We start from the raw sequence: 22,201 nt of genomic DNA on the forward strand, positions 1-22,201 counted from the left end.
ATAAGTCTGTATAAATTTCTTTCACTTTTAATAGATACCTTGATTTTTTCCTTCCAATTTTTTGCTCCTTAGACTTGAGCTTATTTATCTTTTATTTTTCATTAACACATAGAAATTGTACATTTATGAAACAGAGACTGGCATGTGTATACCATGTATAATTATCAGAGTATGTCCATGGTATATCCATAGCGGCTAAAATTGCTTCATGTTTGGAACATTCAAAATTCTGAGAAAAATCATGCAGTGGGTTATTATTGTTGTTGGTGCTGTTGCTGCTGTGTATTGAATGGTAACTCCAGCAATTTTCAACTTCTCCAACTGAAACTCTATATGGATTAAGTAACAGCTCTGTCTTAGTCGGGGTTTCTATTCCTGCACAAAGCATCATGACCAAGAAGCAAGTTGGGAGCAAAGGGCTTTTTCAGGTTACACTTCTTCTACACTGCTGTTTATCATCAAAGGACGGACTGGAACTCAAGCAGGTCAGGAAGCAAGAGTTGATACAAAAGCCATGGAGGGATGTTACTTACTAGCTTGCTTCCTCTGGCTTGCTCAGCCTGCTTTCTTATAGAACCCAGGTCTACCAGCCCAGGGATGGCACCACTCACAATGGGCTGGGCCCTCCCTCCTTGATCTCTAGTTAATAAAATGCCTTACAGCTGGATCTCATGGAGGTATTTCCTCAACTGAGGCTCTTACTCTGTGATAACTCCAGATTGTGTCAAATTGACACAAAACCAGCCAGTACAAGTTCCTTCTGCCTTCTGCCTATCTGTCTCTGTGAATGAGACTTCTCTAAGGGAATACTTGGAACCAAGAGATCTTTTACCCATTTGTACCTGGCTTATTTCATGTCACAAGACTTCAGATGATGTCTCCAAGGTTCATTCATTTTGTCATATAGCAGATGTCACTTTCCTTTTATGCATAAGACTTCACTGTATACATGTGTGTGTGTGTGTGTGTGTACTTCATTTTTCTGCCCATTTTCTGTCTTTTTTATTTTCGTTCCTACCTCTTGGTTATTATGTGTAATGTGAAAAGCTTGAGCCTATGACTGTCGATTTAAGCATCCTCTTGCAATTATATGGAGCACATATGTAGAAGTGTCAGAAGCAGTAATGTCACTCTTCATCACGGCCACCTAGTTATATAACACCACTGGATTCAATAGTGGCACCATCAAGAGGCACTCAATTCAGAATAGCTAAGATTAAAACCTCATGTAACAGCAGATGCTGGGGAGGATGTGAAGAAAAAGGAACATTCCTCCATTGTTGGTGAGATTGCAAGCCGGTGCAAAAGCTCTGGAAATCAGTCTGGAGGTTTCTCAGAAAAATGGACATAGTACTAATTGAGGACCCAGTTATACCACTCCTGGGCATATACGCAAAAGATGCTCTGACATACAACAAGGACACATGTTCCACTATGTTCATAGCAGCCTTATTCATAATAGCCAGAAGCTGGAAAGACCACAGATGTTCTTAATGGAGGAATGGATACAGAAAATGTGGTCCATTTACACAGTGGAGTACTACTCAGATATTAAAAACAATGACTTTATGAAATTCCTAGGCAAATGGATGGAGCTACCAGCTATCATCCTGAGTGAGGTAACCCAGTCACAAAATAACATTCATGGTATGCACTCACTGATAAGCAGATATTATTCCCAAAACTCTGAATACTCAAGATACAATTCAAAGACTACATGCAGATCAAGAAGTTGGAAGACCAAAGAAGGGAATCTTCAGTCCTCCTTAAAAGTCAAAACAAGATATTAACAGATGTAAATAAGAGACAAAGTTTGGAGCAGAGACTGAAGGGAAGACCATCCAGAGACTGCCCCACCCAAGGATCCATTCCATATGGAGTCACCAAACACAGACAATATTGTGGATGCCAAGAAATGCATGCTGACAGGTCCCTGGTATAGCTGTCTCCCAAAAGGCTCTGCCAGAGCCTGAGAAATACAGAGTTGGATGCTCTCAACCAACCATTAGACTGAAAATGGGGTTCCCAATGGAGGAGTTAGAAAAATGACTGAAAGAGCTGAAGGGGTTTTCAACCCCATAGGAAGAACAATAATATAAACAAATCAGACCTTCCCAGAGTTTCCAGGGACTAAATCACCAAAGAGTATACATGGAGGGACCCATGGCTCCAGCAGCATATGTAGCAGAGGATGGCCTTATCAGGCATTAATGAGAGGAGAGGCCCTTGGCCCTGTGAAGGCTCAATACCCCAGTGTAGGGAAATGCCAGTTTAGGGAGATGGGAGGGACTGGGTGTATGAGGGAACACTCTCAGAGAGGCAGGGGAAGGGGGGAGGGAATAGGGGGATTCCAGAGGGGAAACCGGAAAAGGGAATTAATAACTTTTGAAATATAAATAAAAGAAATATACAATAAAAAATAACAACAATAACAGCAAAAAGAATTAACAATCCCAACTCCTCCTGTGAGGGGAATGTATAAAGGAAATACTCTCCTCCAACACTGAACTTGACGTATTTATATGTATTTGACATGTCAACGCTAGTATTATAAAGTTTCTGAGTTATTTATAGATGAATTGAACTTCTATCTGAGTGCACTAACTGCAGGGTGTATGCTTTCAGAGGACAAGACAGGGTGCAGAAAAGGTGAATTCACACCATTGAAATAAATGTCTGCTTAAGACACACCTTGACCCCACAGCTCCGTATCTCTACTGCTCTGTTTCCATGATCACCTATTCTGAAGCTGTACCTTGTGTTTTATCAGGCATCCTGACTCAAGAAGTAGGTCCTAGAGAGTAATAGCACAATGTCCAAGTGTGTTCTATGATGTGAAATTGCACCACTTAAAGAAACATGAGGAGCTCATTCACAAACTGTATCGTGTGCACAAGGCTGAACAAGGAACTGTAGTCAACCAAATCTAACACATTGACTGACGTAAGTTCACCAGGTCCCACTCTTTAAAAGATGCCTTTAATCCTTATGAAGGCAGAAGCAGTTCAGTCTGGATTTCAAGCTATCTAAGGCTACATGCTGAGACCCTGTCTCAAAGAAATCTTTAAAATATTCTTACTCATATGTATGCATATGTGCATGTGTGTGAGCCCATGCAAGTGTGTGCTTTTAGCTACCCAGAAGAGGGTTCAGATCCCTTGAAACCAGAAAGCAGTTGTGAGCGTCCTAATATGTGTGCTGAGATCTGGTCCTCGGAAAAATAGGGAAGTTCTCTTAACTGCTGAGCCTCTCCAGCCTGGAGCTCGCTGTCAGAGTATAAAAGTCATGGAGAAAATTTTTCAAAGATTTTGGTTTTGGTTTTTAAAGAAAGAGAAAGGGAGGGGGAGGGAGGGAAGGAGTAGGGAAGGAAGGGAGGGAGGGAAAGAAGGAGTAGGGAAGGAAGGGAGGGAAGGAGGGAGGGAGAGAGGGAGGGAGGGAAGAAGGGAGGGAGAGAGGGAGGGAGAGAGGGAGGGAGGGAGGGAGGGAGGGAAGGAGGGAGGGAGAGAGGGAGGGAGGGAGGGAGGGAGGAAGGAAGGAAGGAAGGAAGGAAGGAAGGAAGACGTTGCCCTCAACCAAGCAATGGCCATGCCTACCTGTAAGCAGTGCAGTTGGCATGGCGCTGGTGCCCTGGGACAGGAAGAACTGTGCCCGCGAACTCTTGCATTGCCTCAGGCTTGAGTGACTTCAATGTGATGAATCCCAAGTGGATTGGACTCACTTCAATGTAATGAATCCCAAAGACCCAAAACAGCTGACTAAAGATAAATTTGCAACCAACAAGGATTCTGAGCAAAATAGAAATGAAATGTATATAAAATTCCTGTGGGGTTACTTATCTTTCTAAATTTTATACAGGCTATGAAAGGAAACTTAAATACACCAAATTGGTCTCAGAGAAGTAGACCAGCGCCTGAAGTGAAAATGAGGATTCTTGGGAATGGAAGCCAATTCTTTGCTCTTGCATGTGTAACTCTGTAATTATAATGGCCCAAGGGAAAATACAATTTATTATGCAACAATTCATTATTCATACGGCTGATTCACACATCAAATGCGAAACTCCAAGTATACCGTCTATGTGGGGTGTTTGCTTGCTTGGGGTTTGGGGATACTCACTAAATAACCCAACCTTGCCTCCGATTTGCAGTCTACCTGCCCAGCCTCCAGAATGCAGGGGCTACAAGCACGCACAGCCAGATCTTCTGTGTATTTAAAAGGAGAAAAACTTTGTATTATTTATGAGGCAGGGCAATGAAGGCAACTTAGCTGAAAAGTTGCTGCCTTTTGCTACTTTGTTGCTGATGTGAGTTTGTGGAAAAGTTCCAAACTAGAAGCAAGAGTTACAAGGTAAAACTCAGAACCGACTAGGACAGTGGCAATGACCAAGTGTTGGCATTCAGAAGCACGGCAGAGCCTAAACTCTGAGACTGATCAGTGACAAAGGAGTCACATAAAACTCACAGAGCCCCGTTTCGCACTGAACAATTGGGACCTTTAGAAATGAGATTTTGCTCTAACCCAAAATGTCAGAACATTTTGTTATGGACAAAGGGCAGGGGAGATGACAGACTCCAGAAAGCAGAGGAATGAAACAAGGAGAAGTGTGATGAGGAGAAAGATCTGCAAGTTTCTCGTGGAGATTTGAAATCTCTGTGACTTTTTTATTATTATTGCTTTTAAACAGTGAGGTAATAGCCGTTAAGATGAGTCAGCAGAAAAAGACACTCCCACCAGACACATAAGCTGAGTTCCTTCCCTGGAATAGAACTCACCTAGTAGAGAAAGAAAACTAATTTCTTTAAGTCTCTCTCTCTCTCTCTCTCTGTGTGTGTGTGTGTGTGTGTGTGTGTGTGTGTGTGTGTGTGTGACTGAATGTGTGTCTGTATGCCTATGTATGCACACAAATAAATAAACAAATGTAATTTTTAAAGAAAATATATGATTAGGTGTCCAACAGAACGCCCTGATGATAGGTACTTGTAGTTCATACTTTACTGCCCAAGAGTTCACATTTCTTTTTACCAGTGTTCAACAAGTACAGCTATCCCTGACATATAGATGACTCTGTTATCCCATAATCAACACTTCACGTTTCTGTTGATCCTTTTCCTTGCTGCCTTCTCATAGCTCCATCTTCTGTGACCAGATGCCCATAATGCTTGAAAATTCCCAGAAGAACAGGCAGTGTCTGAGACTCAGCCCCAGTTGTTTGAATGACACTATCTCCCCAAGTTGGTGGCGCCATTTGCAGAGATTGCAAAACCTAAGAAATGGAATCTTGCAGGAGGAAATATGCAGAATTTTTCATCCTACAGTCTTATCCTCACCCAACTCTTTCCTGTATGGAGATGAAATATGATTACATGGATTCCAGACTCCCCTGCCCCAGACAGGTCTCCTATTTCTGCTGCCCTGCCTTCCCCTCCATAATGGACTGTTTCCTTCAGGAGCTATAAGACTAAAGAAACCCATTCCTCCTCTGAATTACTTTTGCAGTAGATTCTGTCCCAGCAACAGTCAAGTAATTAATACAGTCTGGCTGAAAAAACATTGTCTCAACCCAATCAAACCTGCCATGCTGATTTCCGTGTCAAACCAGTGGGTAGCCCTTAGTAAGATTAAACCATAACCCATCTGAGCTTGAGTTAAAATGCAAATCATTCCAGTTCTTACATACAGCTAGTGACAGAAAAAAATGTCCTATCTCAGAAGCAGCAGACATTTGTTCTCATTTGCATCATTCAAAATTTGGAACTTGGGGGGTGGGCAGTGTTTCTAGACTCTAATGAAGTGACCACAAGTTCCTTGGGGCATGAATATGGCCTGAACATGTGAGATTCCCCATCATTAGGATCTATTGATGAGTTAAGAGATGTCCTCATGGAACAGCAGAGTCCCTGAAGTTAAGAGGGTAGATCTCATCCTGAGAGTCTGGAGGAGACAGCTGACACCATCAGGGAAGCCTTCCAGACAAAGTGAAACAAATTAGACCCAACTGAAAAACGGAAGGTAGAGAGAATGGATGACTGTGTAGTCTTGGGGCATAAACAGACATTCAGAAACAGGGTAGACACAGGCTGGTGCAATGCACAGAGACCTGCCCAAATGACGGCAGATCTATACCAAAAATAAAAACACAGAACCCAGGGGAAAAAATATGAGATGATGCATACTTATTTGCATGCTTGCTTAAAGTTGTTGGTGACTGGGTCTTCTGTCATCCTCCTCAAAGTTGCAATCCACCTATGCATGTCTCCAGAGTACGGCAGCCACAGGCAGGCACCACCACATGCAGCTCACCTGTGTGTTTAAAGTAGAAACATTTTCATCATTTCTGAGACGTGGCAATGATGGTAACTTAGCTGGGAGTCTTGGTTGTCTGAGAAGGAAAAACACTGAATCTCCTAAGGGAAGTTATGACAGTGGCAGTGGGGTAGGGAGGAGCTGCATTCACATGCAACAGTGATGCTGTGATCTGATTTTTACATGATGAAAAAAATCTGAGCAAAACAATGGCTGGAAGACATGGAAGGAGGGTGAAGTGGGGTGTCTGGCCAGCACAATTAATTAGTATATGAAGGAGATGCCATACACTTCAAGGACTCAAGAAAAAGATAGTCAACAATTGTGTAGATTGAATTTTAAGCCGGAAGCAAATTATTGAATAGTGGTTATCCTCATAACACGGGAAAGCATCAGGGAGACAGGAAACTGTGAAGAGAAAAAAGTCAGCTCTGGGAACAAATTTGCTCCATTTGAGGTAATTTTTTGAAATGAGCAGACAGCAATGTCCTGGCAGGCACTAGGAAATATGTGTTAAAATGTGAAATTTATAAGATGTGACTGTAACACTCACCATCCATGTTTTTTGTCAGAATGATCAGGAAAATCTACAGACTAGAGAAATTCCCCAAGGGTGTGTGATGAAGAGAACGGCCCTGAGCCACAGAGAGCTTTGGGGGTCCCTGGAGAAGGAAGAATCAGTATTTGTGTCTTATCTCCTAGTTTGGTCCTACCACTATGATAAGGATGTGACAAGCTACTTGGGGAAGAAAGGGGTTTATCTGGATGACAGATTGCAGTGCACTGTCAAGGGAAGCCAAGACAGGAACCCAAGGCAGGAACCAAATGACGCAGAGACCGTGGAGGATCACTGCTCACTAGACTGATCTCAGGGCTTATTCAGCCTGCTTTCTTACACAGTCCAGACCACCTGGCTAGGAGTCCCACCACCCAAAATGCTCCAAGCCCTCCCACATCAATAACCAATCAAGAAAATGAGCTGCAGACCTGCTAATAGGTCAGCCTGATGGAGATGTTTTCTCAATTGAGGTTCCCTCTTTACAGTTGACTCTATGGCCTGTGTCCAGTCAATAAAAAACTAACCAGCACACTTTCTTTACCTGTTGCTATGTAAAATGCCCTGACAATAGCAGCTAAAGAAGAAAGGGTTCAGTCTAGCTCAGACTTCAGGGACAGGAAGTCAGGGCGCAGGACTTCAAAGCAGCTGGTCCCATGACGTACACAGCCAGGAAACAGAGCAATGAATGAATCTAGTGCTGCTCCATTCCCTTTACCTACTTTGACAGGCCAGGAGCCGAGTCAAGAAATGATGATCCCCACAGTAGGCTGGCCATCTTATCTCAATTAACACAGATAAGGCATACACAGAGGCTCATCTGTCTCCCGGGTGATTCTATACTCTTTCAAGTCAACAACCGACACTAACCATCACAGTATGTAAAAACACAAAAGAGAAACATACAAAAATACCAGAAACATGATTTTAAAAAGAAAACATCAGAGATGGAGAATTCTGAGAGCTTCAGTATATTCAACAGCTGATTCGACCATGCTAGCTTTCCCTCATACTCCACACTTCTGGTTCATGAACAACCATTTAAAGCTCTTTCACTAAGTATTAGCTATCTTTCGTCTAGTAGGAAGAAAAGAATTGAACAATATGATTTTGTAAGAAATGTAACCTTCATTGTCTCTGATAGTATTCTTTTTTAAGAATCCACTTTCCAAATAGTCAGAATGTAAATCTATGTCATACCTGCAAACTGAATTTTAATAATAAATTTCATCTCTAGTGGTGATAAACTGTAAAGGGCTGCACTAAAAGTACCTCTTCCCGCCAAGTGTTCTTAATATGACAGGAGCAAAAGGATATTTTTTTAATCAGTTCTACCAAAGGACAATATAATCTGATTATCTTTCTTACCCATCAGAAGCACAAGAATTGGACTGGAGAGATGGCTCAGCGGTTCTGAGTTCAATTCCCAGAAACCACATGGTGGCTCACAATCATCTGTAATAGGATCTGATGCCCTCTTCTGGTGTGTCTGAAGATAGCAACAGTGTACTAAAATATACAAAATAAATAAATTTGTTAAAAAGAATTGCAGACACAGAAGCTCGTGCACAAAGTTCAACCTCTTATTGTTACACGAGCTTCAACATTTGGAAAGTGTGCTGTCATGTGGGGTCACAGACTACCTGCCAATCTAGGTCTTCACAGACTGCAGTAGAAACCTTACATGGAAGTTAATAATAAATCAAATACACACTGGATGAGATGTATACAGGACCAAAAAAAGCCAAAGCGTACCTTTATTTTGTCAGCTTGTTACGAAGTTGACTCTGGGGCTAACATTAGTTTTCCTAGACACTCTAATCACATCCCATAGTAACACTGGTCTTCTCTTATTTAACAAATACTCTAGGCAAGCCAAACCTTCCAGGTCTCCCTGTTTCGCTTTATCCGGTACTCACATGTCTACTTTGGTTGGGCAATATCACAACCAAAACACCTCTACAGTTTCCTCTGCACAAAACCCAGTTATCACCATTGCCATTAAATGTGGTGGCTCTACTCCCCGAGTACATTCGGTGAGAGAGTGCCATCCCGGTAGCATGTGATGTCCGTGACTCTGCCATGAGTATTTCAAAGATTGATTTTTACTTGTATGTGCATGTGTTTGAGGGTAGTAGACATGTCCGTGCAAGTAGGGGCCAGAGAGTGACATCAAATGTCATTCGAAATTACTTCCCACCTGAGTTTTTTGAGATGAGATCTCTCATTGAACCCATTGATCACCCATTCAATGAGATGGCTGACCATTGAGCCCAAGAATCTGCCTCTCTCTGATGCCCCAACACTGGGATTGTAGGCACATGCCACTGTTTTTATTTTTAATCTGGATGCTGAGACTTGAACTCTCGAGTTCTCCGGATTCCATAGCTAACACTTAACCAACGGAGCCATCTCCCCAGTGTCAACTGTAATCTCTTGAAGATCCAGCTTCATAATATGCAAGGTTAACCATAGATATACCTTACCCTTCATGTGTGCTGGGAGAGAGAGAGAGAGAGAGAGAGAGAGAGAGAGAGAGAGAGAGAGAGAGAGAGAGAGAGAGAGAAAGAGAGAGAGAGAGAGAGAGAGAGTCTGAATAAAGCATGTGACACAAAAAAATTAGGTAAATCTCAGTCCTCATTAAGACTACAATCATCCACCCAAGGAAACCCAAAACATGTTAAGTATGTCTTTGTTCTAAGTTTTAGTTCTGTAGTATTTAGTTCTTGGAAGAATCAGAGTATATTAAACTATGTGATACATATGTTGAATAGATAGATTCCCAATCACTTATTGTAGTTTTTTTCACATACTGGAAAGGGAGACTCCATGGAGAGGCTCTGCTCAGCTACCACATGTGAACATAGAAGGGTTCAAGGAATGAGAGGGTATAATCCATGTTCAAGTTCTCAAGCTTAAGGCATCAGAGCCCAGCATGATGCGCCACTCATTTTCCCAACATTACCAGGGATCATGGGTTCCAAATTGGTATTAACCATGTAGGAGACCCTGACTAAATAATGAGTGGCTTCTCAGCAAACATTTAGCTGAACAGAAGCAAAGGGGCTAGGGAGAGCTATACAGATGTAACTCAGATGCGCCATACCTATCATTTTTAGAGAAATATTACCAATAAAGACAAAGCTGAAATTGAACCATTTGATTCTATGATTAAAAAAGCAATCTTTAATAAAAATCACAATTCCATGATATTACAGACTTGTTCCATTCCTTTTTCTAGCAGGACTCAGCCGTGAACTTACTCAGTCTTGCTTCTCTATCATCACCAACTGAGAAGCCAGTTCATAGTAGAGCAAAGATGAATGGGGTAAATCTGGCAAAGGATGACCTTTGTTCCCCCCAAAAGTAGCACAGGATCACCCAATCTGACACCAAGTACAGTGGCCAGAGTCTCCGTGGTGAGCCATCTGTGGGCATGAGACCTAGCTGCCACTTCTGAGCTGCTTTCCTTGGCTAGTTAGCTCCAAGAAAGGTCCTTCCTATTCCTGATTCCTAAGGCGGTGAGGTGACATCACCCATAAAGACAGTGTACATTCAACACTTAAATGCTGCTGGGAAGTCATCTTCAGCTAACAGTGGCTCTAACAACAAATTTTACTACCATAAGAGTTTGTTTTAGAGCTGGGCTCCCAACACTTAGATTACTTCCAAGTCTAATTGCTACAGTCAATGCCACAATCATTTCTGAGTTTTCCTCTCGTAACTGTAGTTTAAGTTATCATCTAAAGCAATGTGTTCATATATCTTCCTCTTTTTGTTATTTGTGCTTATTTTATCTGTCCCTCCCCATCTCCTCTCTCCCATCCCTACCCTCCACTCCCTCAGCCAAGGTCATACCTTGTTCTTGTTTTCCTCTCTTGCTATAGCTTCTTTTGTCCCTGTATCCCAGCTTGCTAGACCCCTTCCTCCTTACAACAGACCACCTCCCAAGTTTATGTCACATGTGCTCGAGAATCCTCTCTTCCCCCAACTTAAAATCTGTTCTTCATCTTTGATGGTCTTCTCTCTAGTCTCATAATCTACACACACACACACACACACACACACACACACACACACACACATCTTAGTTCCACATCTGAGAGAAAACTTTACTTACCATAATTATTTTGATTTTCCTTATGGATGAATGAAATTCCATTGTGTACACACACCACCACGTTTTCTTTAACACTTCATTGATGAACATGAAGTTGGTTCTATTTCTTAGCTACTATAAATAGTGGAGCAGGAAACATGGAAGCACAAGTGTCTTTGTAGTGTGTTGATGGTAGAGCCCTTTGAGGATATACCCAAGAGTGAAATTGCTAGGTCATATGGTTTTAGCATTTTTAGAAATCCCCATGCCATTTTTTCATTGTGGCTATGACTATTTACATTCTCATAAGCAATGAATAAGGAAGGAATGAAGGAGAGGAACTCTTGCCCCACATCCTTACCAGCAATTGTTGCTGCTCTTTTCCTAATGGTAGTCATTATGACTTGGTTAAGACAACATCTCAAATAGTTTAAATTCACTTTTCACCAAGGGCTATAGATGTTTCACATTTTCTGAGTGTTTATTGGTCTTTTGCATTTCTTCTTTTAAGAATGTTCTGAAAAATTCAGGGCTGGACATTTGTGTTTAATTTTTGCAGTACCTCACATGACCTGCATATTGATCCTGTCTGACGGGTACTCAGGAAAGAGCCTTCCTTTCTCTGGGAAGTCTCTTCACTCGTTTGCTTTGCTTTGTAGAAATATTATTGTTGTTGTTGTTGTTCATTATCTTTTTTCACAGTCCAGTCACCATCCCCTCCTACCCCACCCTCCAACTGCTCCCCATCCCACTCTTTTCATTTCATGCCATCTCATTGGTCAGTTTGAGGATTCCATCCTGTGCGCTTGGTGTTCTCCACAGAGAATCCTTAATTGTGTCTATTCTTGAAGTGTTTCTTCTGCCCTCTTCTTACAGTCTCTGAGTTCCAAGTCCCTTTCTCCTGTCCTTCCCTCCCTCCCTCCCTCCCTCCTCCCCTCTCTCTCCCTCCCTCCCTCCCCCCACACACACACCCTTAAGACAGGGTCTCACAGACTAGCCCTGGATCATTCTGTAGACCAGACTGGCCTTGAACTCAGATATCCACCATTTGTCTGCCTACCGAGTGCTGGTATTAAAGGCAAGCACCACTCCTGCCCAGTGAGTTTCAAGTCTTTACATTAGGTCTTTGATGCATTTTGAACCATGCTTTGCATAGAATGAAAGATGATGAATCAAGTTACGCTCTTGTACATGTAGATAGCCAGTTTTCCCAGCACCATTTAATGTAATCCTCACGCATTTATTTTCTTTTATACAATACTATTTTCTTAGTCATCAGCTAGGATATAAAATCACACACAGAAAAATAATCCTAACTCAGAGCTGCTCCTGAATAGCTACCATCCTGAATGGGGAAAGATGACTACATAATCGGCAGCTTGTCACTGTGTTCTGTGTACATGTATATCACTAAGAAGAACACAAATAAGAAAATTAAATTTTACATATTAGCCACCTGTACTTCTGATGAGTGTAATTTTACTTTGCACCTTTAATATCTATACTTATCCTTTTATTTTCAAATGATAATTTGCAGTTACAATTCCTAATCTGGAGGGACCTGGAGAAGATAAACCTGCAACCAAGACTCCCCTCCCTTCCTGTCTCTGCTGTTTTTCAGATACCCAAGGACTGCATGTGCTGCCGCAGACAGCTGACTGGTCCTGTTTTCCTCCCCAACAATATCTGTTGACACTTGGGTTCAAGAACAAAGAAGATGGGAAATTTTTGGAAAAAGTGTCAAATAGGAAGCTGCCCACCTTCACAGGTGATTGGGACCTCACTATGCTACTACATTTCAAAATAGGGCCAAGGATGGGACTTTGTCACAATACCCAGTTTATAGAAGGGCCTAAATAATAATTTTAAAAAGTTTGGTTATAAGGCTGCAATCTTTCTTAATTTTCTTGCAGGCTGGTTAAAAACAAACGGGGCTCTGATCTCAGGAGCGCTTTTCTCCAGGAACACATTGCACACTACCTGGAGTGCTTACTAACTCATTCCTAGCACTCCACTCCAGACACCATCGCCTGCCTTAGCCACTGACAGTACAACAGGCCTTCAGGCCTAAGGACTCAACAGTTAAAGTATTTGCCCTCAAACATGAGAACCAAAATTCCAATCTCCAGAATCCCAGAGGAATGCTGGATGAGTTTAGTGTAATTCTGCTTGTGAAAGGGAGAGATGGGATCACCAGAGCAAGTTGGCTACCTAGTCTAGCTATATCAGCAAGCTCTGGGTTTGATTGAGAGAACCTGCTCAATCAATAGGATGGAAGAGCAAGGAAGGCTGAGTCCTGCTATGAACCTTTGGCCCCTGTGTGTATTTTTGCACACACACATATACACACACACACACACACACACACACACACAAAGCAGTTAAACACACATGCATGCATGTACACACAAACACATATGCACTGGGAAAAGAAAAACAAAAGATATATATCTTTATCATTAATTAGCAAACGTGAAACAGCTTGTCGACTAGAACATGATATCAGAAGTGTATCAATGACAAATGCAGGTCACGTGGACTGTCTGCTAGGGCACTAACTTCTGCTCTCCTATTCTCCCACATAATTGGAAAAGAGCTTAAATCTCCTGAAGAGCACATCATTTGATGGTATTAAATAATTCTGGTTCCAATTTTCAAGAAAATGCTTACGTCAAACTGAAATCCCAAACTGTCAGCCAAACTCCTGACCAGACTGAACTGATTCCTTGTGTTTTGAGCACATAATTAAGAATTTGTGTTTTGTCAGATGCAGAACCCTCTGAGGTTTCCCTCAACCTCAAGACACATTCAAAGTCAATGACATCTTCACACTTGAACAATACCTAAGAGGAGCAAGACAAGCGACATGAGTGTTTATGACATTTTTTTTTCATATTCAAGACAAACATTCTGCATAGATGCATGAATTGTCACAGATTGGCTCTTAGATCTTTTGATAGAGACCATGAATGTTAGTTTCTAAAGGGTTATGGCGTCTCTGCTGTTCTCCTGGCAGATGTTTTACTGTTACACATCTGGCCTGCGGATGGGGCTACTGCCCACACTAAAGATTTGATATCTGTTAATATTGAGATATCTGTTTATAGCTCACTAAAGAAAGCATCCTGAAATGGAATTCTGAAAAAAATATAAAATTTTATTGTTACAATTTCTAGAACATAAAACCCCCTTCTCTCCACTGACCAGAGAAGATTCAGTGAGACACATGGAGATGGTGGGGAAGCGAATCCTGCCAATCCTGGACTTTATCCGAAGCACACAGCTGAATGTGAGTATCTGAGGAGTCTTTCTTCTGTCCCATGTTTGAACATCAGAGATTTCTAGGAGTGTTAAAAGTTAAAGAAGCAAACATTGTGATAGTTTTTGTTTTCCTTTGTTTTGCTTTTTTTTTCCCTTTAGAACAATGCACAGAAAATCACATTTACCAAACCAAACACATGTTAGCTAGTGACTCTATCCCATATCCATTCCTACACATGTTCCAGTGACACACTGGGGACCTGAGTGTTTTCCAGACAAATGTCTCCTTGAAAAGCTTTCCTTCTCTGTGCCTTCTAACCATCTAATTCAAGGCTGCCATGAATTGTTTTTACTTCTATTTTAAATCTATAGCCAAACATTAGCCAGCACAATGCTCTTCCTCATGTACTGAGCCATTGTGCAGCACTGCCTCATCTTATGCAGGAACTCAGTTTCACCAGCTCATGCCTGCCCACCCCGATCACCTGCAGGAGGTTACTCTAAATATCTCTGAGTGGCACATGGTGTTACAGAGGAATGATGTAATCCCTCTTCACGATCCAGGGAAAGTGTGCTCTCCCTCCATCTTGTGTCCTAAGACACACTAAGTGTGACCCAGGTTCCTTGCTGCTCTTTTACAAACCATACGTTCTTGAACTGAGAATACACAAAGAGAACTACTCATTAATATACTATAACGGTAACAGATTTCTCCCTCCTTTAATATTTTTCAAAAAGCCTTTAGTTGAAAATTGTAAAGAATCTTCTTCTGTGGCTTCTGTATTACGTTTGATTTGATGTTCATAGAAGGAGAACCGAGGGGGTCGTCCTGAGCAGCTACTTAACATCTGTTCAGCAATTACTTGCTCAATAACATCACCAAGCATTTTAGGAAAGCTATAAAATGTCTAATCTATTTGCATGATTTGTAAATGTATAAGTTACAAATAAAAAACTGCAGTGTCAGCTGTCTTTCTGCCGCAAAACCCCTTCTCTCTACAACTATCCTCCACTCGGTTACCTCACCTTTTATTTCTGCTGGTGAAGAATCCATCTTCAATGGTTCTTCAATGGCTTAACTTGGCTCAGGCTAGCTATTGTGCCAATGTAGTGTTATTATATTAAAATCTTCCGGCAGGGGCTTCCTTCCCCCCCCCAATGGTTTATGGTCCCAAATGAAAGGCACACACAGCCTTTATATTTAATATGCCTTAAGCAACACAAGAGCTGGGCAGATGCCTAGCCTCCGTGCTGCTAGAATCTACCTCCCAACAATAATCCTGATTACTACTTACTAATCTCTATGTTCCATCTTGGCTGCTCCTGACCCAGTTGAGCAGCCCTCTGGGCTGAGCTCTGCAGCCCCTTCACATGGCAGCTTCCCAGTCCTTCACTCTGCTTAGCCATGGCGTCTCTCCTCTGCCTTCCTCCCAAGCCTGCGAATCCTAAATCCAACCTGATTCTCCTCCCCAGATATTGGCTGCTGGCATGTTTATGAACCAATCAGAATTGACTGGGGGCAGGTTCCCAGGAGTTACATGCAGATCCTCTCGTGCAAACTAATTTGGGAGACCCCATTAGCATTGGAATACAAGCAGCCTTATGCCAAAATGCCATAGATCGAGTGGGGTTCAATGATAGACATTTGCTACCATCTTAAAGTGATTGCCCAAGATCAAGATGGCAGCCTAGTGTGGTTCCAGTAAGACCGTTGCTCTGGGTTTTCATAAAGCTGCATTTTCACTGTGTCCCCATACAACTCAGAGAGACAGAGAAAGAACACAAGTTCCGGCATCTATTTTTGCAAAGCCCCTCATCCCTTCATCACAGCCTGTTCTGCTTTGCTTTGAGTTGCTGTGATAAACACCATGACCAAAAGCAACTTGTGGGAGAAGGGGCTTATTTCACTTTATACTTTTAGTTAATAGCCCATCACTGAGGAGAGTCAGGGAAGGAACTCCAGCTAGGAACATTCCAGCAGGAACTGAAACAAAGACTGGCAAGCAGGCAACCAGTTGATTTGCTCTGGGGCTCGTGCTATCTCTGTCTGTCTCTATCTGTGTCTGTCTGTCTCTGGTCCCCACCATCTCCCTCTCTACATATATGTTTGTACACAGCCCCAGGACTATTAGTCCTGGTATGGTCAACAAAGTCCTTCCACTAGTCAATAATTAAGACAATCCTTACAGATATGAACACAGGCCAATCTGATCTAGACAACACCTCGAATGAGACTCTTTTCCTCCTTTGTGAGTCTTGGTTGTGCCAAGTTGATAATTAAAAGTGACCAGGTCAGGGCCCCATCCTCATAAACTCAGCTTACCCTAATTACCTGGTACACAAGTGACATCTCCAAACACATTCCCATTGACACTTGAGGTTGAACATATGAACTTGAAAGTGACACATTTTGTCCACAACAGTCTCATTAGCAATACTACAAATTTTGAGTCTTCTATGGTATACCTTTATCATAATCCTCTCTCTCACACACACACATACACACACACACACACACACACACACACACACAAACACACACACACACATATTCTCACTGTAACACTGGGTATTAAAGTCTTCATTACCAAGAATCATCATGTGAGCATTGGTTGATCGCCTCTGTGTATGGCTCTCCTGGTGACTCGGATGCTGTGTGCTGTAGGAGAGGTCTTCTGATGCTCTACGTCTCCGATTCAATGCCTACCTTACCTCCTAACTTGTTTGGAAACCAATGATATGATTTGCTGCTGTCTTGGATCACATGATCTAAGTGTCAGGCACTTTTTCAGGGTCCAACACTGCTTTCCTTCCTCACATACCCAAGTGTATCTTGACCACTTGGAAATTTGTATAAAAGTATCTTTATGGAGCTGAAAATGTCACCTCCTAACCAAAATTATGAGATTTTTGATATCCAGTCAACAAGATCCTCTGCTCTAAAATTGGTCTCAGAATAGTAGATGCCAGAAGTCCTGTTCTCTGTCTGTCTCACCTAGTTGTGAGTAACATTCACTTCCTGTCTTTGCTTTTGTTGGAAATAACACATTAGGAAGACTATCTCTATGGAAGTGAATGAGTGTAAAGATTCTCTGAGACAACATGTACTGGCTTCCAATATGTAGGCTCCCAACACTGGCTTCTGTGTCTCGTGGTTGCCCATCCACAGCTCCACAAAGCAGCAGGACCCAGTAAAGCTGACTGCAAAGGTAACTTAATGTAGCAAACAATGAGTTGGTCCCTGGAAAGTATTCCCATCTGCTACCATTAACAAGCAGTCTTAACAGTGTGTTTTTATCTATTTACATATCAAAGGCCATGCCTTGAATCACTGTACACTGTGCTGTCCATGCATTTCCCCTAGTTTGCGACTTCCGTAAAAGGAGCCATTTGGCCAAGGTGTGTAAGCCCTTTATTAAGCATTCGGGTTCATAGAAATTTAATTATTCATGCTGGTTTGGGTTTTGTTTGACAAAAAGGGTTGGTTCATGGATCTTTATTTTTCCTTGTACATCTCATGTGGTTTGATTTTTCTTCTAATACAGGGTAGTGCTGGGGTCCCATAATACTTAAGTCACTTTCCTTCCATCACTGACTCACTTAGCTCCCCCGTCACTTGCAAGACGAGTGTCTTCTCCAGCCATGAAGCAGATCTGCTGCCCACAGCCTGCAGCCTCCATGACCACAGACTCTGACTGTGAGCTATTAGCTCAATAAACATCTCAGTGCAAAGGAACCAGTATCCAAAGCATTGTGATCATAACATAGTGACTGATGTCTGAACAACATACCTATCCTGAAGAACCTGGGGATTTATCCATCATTCTTAATACAGTGATTCAGACATGACTTTGAATGACCAGTAAGACATCTATTAGATGTATGGATAGATAGATAGACAGACAGACAGACAGACAGACAGAGCAAGCTATCTATCTATTTGGGGCCTCTATCTTTATATCTAATCCCAGTCATTAAGAAAGTAAGAAGGATGCTTTGTGTCATATATGCTCAGATATTTTCTTAAACTCACTTAGACAATATTCCTTAATGTAAGTGGCTTCAGAGTATAAAAATAATATACGTTACAGGTTTGGCATTCATTAGGATTCAGGAAAGCCAAAACACAACATCAATCTTTGATATAATGCTATGATCAAAACCAGTTATATAATTTTTAAGCATTATCAGGCTTACATTGTCACATAAATGATGATTAATATGTGAATGTTTAAATAATACTTAGACAATACCAAGAATTCTCATGATACTTTCTCTAAACATATTAAATATTAACAAATATATAAATAAGAAGTATACATCCAACATCTTTAATTAGAAAAAAGTTAACATAATAGCATGCTGAATTATATTATAATGCTAAGTTATTATATCATTGCAAAATCTTTTACTAGTTACTTTAAATTTGAATTTCCCTATTGTGAAATAAAAGGGTACAGTTTTGTTCTCCATACAATAAATATATAAAAATAGGATAACAGAGGGCGCAGAACAGGGCGCGGCCCACCTGCCACCTGGATCAGCAGCTCCTAAAGCTTTAAAGACGGGGACCAGGAACACAACTTTGGAACTTCTGTTTCCACCCGGCGGCGACTTCAGGGCACAGAACAGGGCGCGGCCCATCTGCCACCCGGATCAGCAGCTCCTAAGGCTTTAAAGACTGGTGAGTAGGAGATCTGGGCAGCCAGGGAGCAGAGAGATCTCTGAAGAGTGCGCACGGTAAGCACACCCCCAGCCCTGCCTGATCCAGGGACCAGGAACAAAACTTTGGAACTTCTGTTTCCACCCTGCGGCGACTTCAGGGCACAGAACAGGGATTGGCCAATCTGACACCTGGACCAGTGGAGATCCAGGGACACAGACCAGATACAAGAGAAAGGCAAGAATATATCACTGACAACAAGATGGCAAGAGGAAAGCAAAAGAGTATGTCCCAAGGAAACCAAGACAACCTGGCAATACCAGAACCCAGCTCTCCCATAACAGCAAACATTGGAATGCCAAACACTCCAGAAAAAGAAGACGCAGACCTGAAATCATTCTTCAAGATGCTGATAGAGATACTTAAACAAGAACGGGGGGGGGGGAGTAAAAAGATTCAGAAGCTTTTAAAGAGGAAACAAAAAAAAAAAAAAAACCCAAAGAACTCAAAGAACTAGAGGAAAACAGAACCAAAGAGAGGAAGGAATGGAAGAGGGAATTTAAAACAGAAATTGACACAATAAAGAAAACACTAAAAGAGATAACCCTAGAGGTAGAACACCAAAAAGAGAAATCAGGAGTCACAGAAGCAAGCATTTCCAATAGATTACAAGAGATCGAAGAGAGAATCTCGGGGGCAGAAGACAACATTGTAAACATAGACAAAACAGCCAGAGAAGATGCAAAAAACAAAAAGCTCCTAACCTAAAATGTACAGGAAATCCAGGAAACAATGAGAAGACCGAAACTAAGGATAATAGGAATAGAAGAGGGAGAAGAGTATCAACTAAGAGGCACAGTAAATATCTGCAACAAAATCGTAGAAGAAAACTTCGCTACCCTCAAGAATGAGATGACCACGAGCATAAAAGAAGCCTTCAGAACTCTAAATAGGTTGGACCAGAAAAGAAATACCTCCCGACACATAATAGTAAAAACATCAAGTGCCCAAAGCAAAGAAAGAATACTAAAAGCAGTAAGGGAAAAAGGTCGGGTAACATATAAAGGCAGGCCAATCAGAATCACACCTGATTTCTCAACGGAGACTATGAAAGCTAGAAGAGCCTGGACAGACATCATGCACACCCTAAGAGAGCACAAGTGCCAGCCCAAGCTGCTATACCCAGCAAAACTATCAATCACCATAGATGGAGAGATGAAGATATTTCAAGACAAATCTAAATTTACACAATATATGACCACAAACCCAGCACTACAACGAATTATAGGTGGAAAACCCAATACAAAGAGGAGAACTACATCCTAGTAAAAACAAGAAAACTCCTAAGCAAAAAAAAACCAAAAGAAAAAGACACAGACACAACTCAACCTACAAAAGCAATAATAGCAGGAAACAGAAACCACTATTCCTTGATATCTATTAACATAAATGGACTCAACTCCCCAATAAAGAGACATAGGCTATCAGACTGGATACATAAACAAAATCCAGCCTTTTGCTGCATACAGGAAACTCATCTTAGAGACGAAGACAGACACTATCTCACAGTAAAAGGGTGGGGAAAAAACTTCCAACAAACAGTCCCAAGAAGCAAGCTGGAGTGGCTATTCTGATATCGAATAAAGTAAATTTCCAACCAAAAGTTATCAAAAAAGATAAGGAAGGACACTTTTTACTCATTACCAGGGAAATCTCTCAGGAGGAACTCTCAATCCTAAACATATATGCTCCAAATAAAAAAGCACCCATATTCATAAAAAAAAAAAAACCCTACTAAAGCTCAAAAAAAACATTTCACCCCACATAATAATAGTGGGAGACTTTAACATCCCACTCTCCCTAATGAACAGATCATGGAAACAAAAACTGAACAAGGACACTGCAAAACTAGCAGAGAATTTGAACCGACTAGAATTAATAGATATCTACAGAACATATCATCCTAAAGTAAAAGAATACACTTTCTTCTCAGCACCCCATGGCACCTTCTCAAAAATTGACCACATAATTGGACACGGAACAAGCCTCAATTGATATAAAAAGATTGAAATACTCCCATGCATCCTCTCAGATCACCATGGTCTACGGCTGGTCTTTAACAACAACAAAGACCACAAAAAGCCCCCATACACATGGAAACTAAACAACTAAACAACGCTCTGTTAAATGATAGCAGGGTCAAAGAAGAAATAAAGAAAGAAATTAAGGATTTTCTAGAATTCAACGAAATCGAAAACACAACATACCCAAACCTATGGGATGCAATGAAAGCAGTACTGAGAGGAAAACTCATAGCCCTAAGTGCTTCCAAAAAGAAACTGTAGAGAGCATACATCAACAACCTGATAGCACAGCTAAAAGCCCTAGAACAAAAGGAAGCAGATATACCCAAGAAGAGTAGACAGCAAGAAATAATATAAATTAGGGCAGAAATAGACCAAATAGAAACAAAAAGAGCCATTGAAAAAATCAACAAAACCAAGAGTTGGTTCTTTGAGAAAATCAACAAGATTGATAAACCCCTAGCCAGACTAACTAGAGGGCAAAGAGAGAGTATCCAAATTAACAGAATCAGAAAGGAAAGTGGAGACATAACAACTGAAACTTAGGAAATTCAAGAAATCATCAGATCCTACTACAAAAACTTATACTCCACAAACTTAGAATATCTGGAGGAAATGGATGAATTCCTAGACAGATACAAGATCCTAAAGTTAAACCAGGACCAAGTAAACCATCCAAATAATCCCATAACACCTAAAGAAATAGAAGAAGTCATCAATAGCCTCCCAACCAAAAAAAGCCAAGGTCCAGATTGGTTCAATGCAGAATTTTATAAGAAATTTATTGCGGATATAACACCAATACTCTCCAAACTATTCCACAAGATAGAATCAGATGGAATACTGCCTGACTCATTTTTTGAGGCTACAATAACCCTCGTACCTAAACCACACAAAGACCCTACAAGGAAAGAGAACTTCAGACCAATCTCACTTATGAACATTGATGCAAAAATACTCAACAAAATCCTTGCAAACCAAATCCAAGAACACATCAAAATGATCATTCATCATGACCAAGTAGGCTTCATCCCCGGAATGCAGGGATGGTTTAATATAAGGAAATCAATCAATGTAATCCACCATATAAACAAACTCAAAGAACAAAAATCACATGATCATCTCACTAGATGCTGAGAAAGCATTTGACAATATTCAACACCCCTTCATGTTAAAAGTCCTGGAAAGAACAGGAATCCAAGGTCCATACCTAAACATAATAAAAGCAATATACA

At 41.3% G+C, this 22,201-nt stretch overlaps 1 protein-coding gene across 1 annotated transcript in view; it reads left to right on the forward strand.

The window, feature by feature from the left end:
- Nucleotides 1-22,201, forward strand: part of SPATA16 (spermatogenesis associated 16) — a gene marked incomplete at both ends in the record, with an annotated part of 281,161 nt that overhangs the window by 210,327 nt on the left and 48,633 nt on the right. The window contains 2 exons of the mRNA XM_080929533.1: nucleotides 12,580-12,726; nucleotides 14,135-14,247. Coding sequence (XP_080785659.1) covers nucleotides 12,580-12,726; nucleotides 14,135-14,247 — 260 coding nt within the window. The remainder of the gene's footprint in view (nucleotides 1-12,579; nucleotides 12,727-14,134; nucleotides 14,248-22,201) is intronic.

The sequence above is a fragment of the Micromys minutus genome (genome assembly GCF_963924665.1).
Source record: "Micromys minutus genome assembly, chromosome: 15".
Lineage (NCBI taxonomy): Eukaryota > Metazoa > Chordata > Mammalia > Rodentia > Muridae > Micromys > Micromys minutus.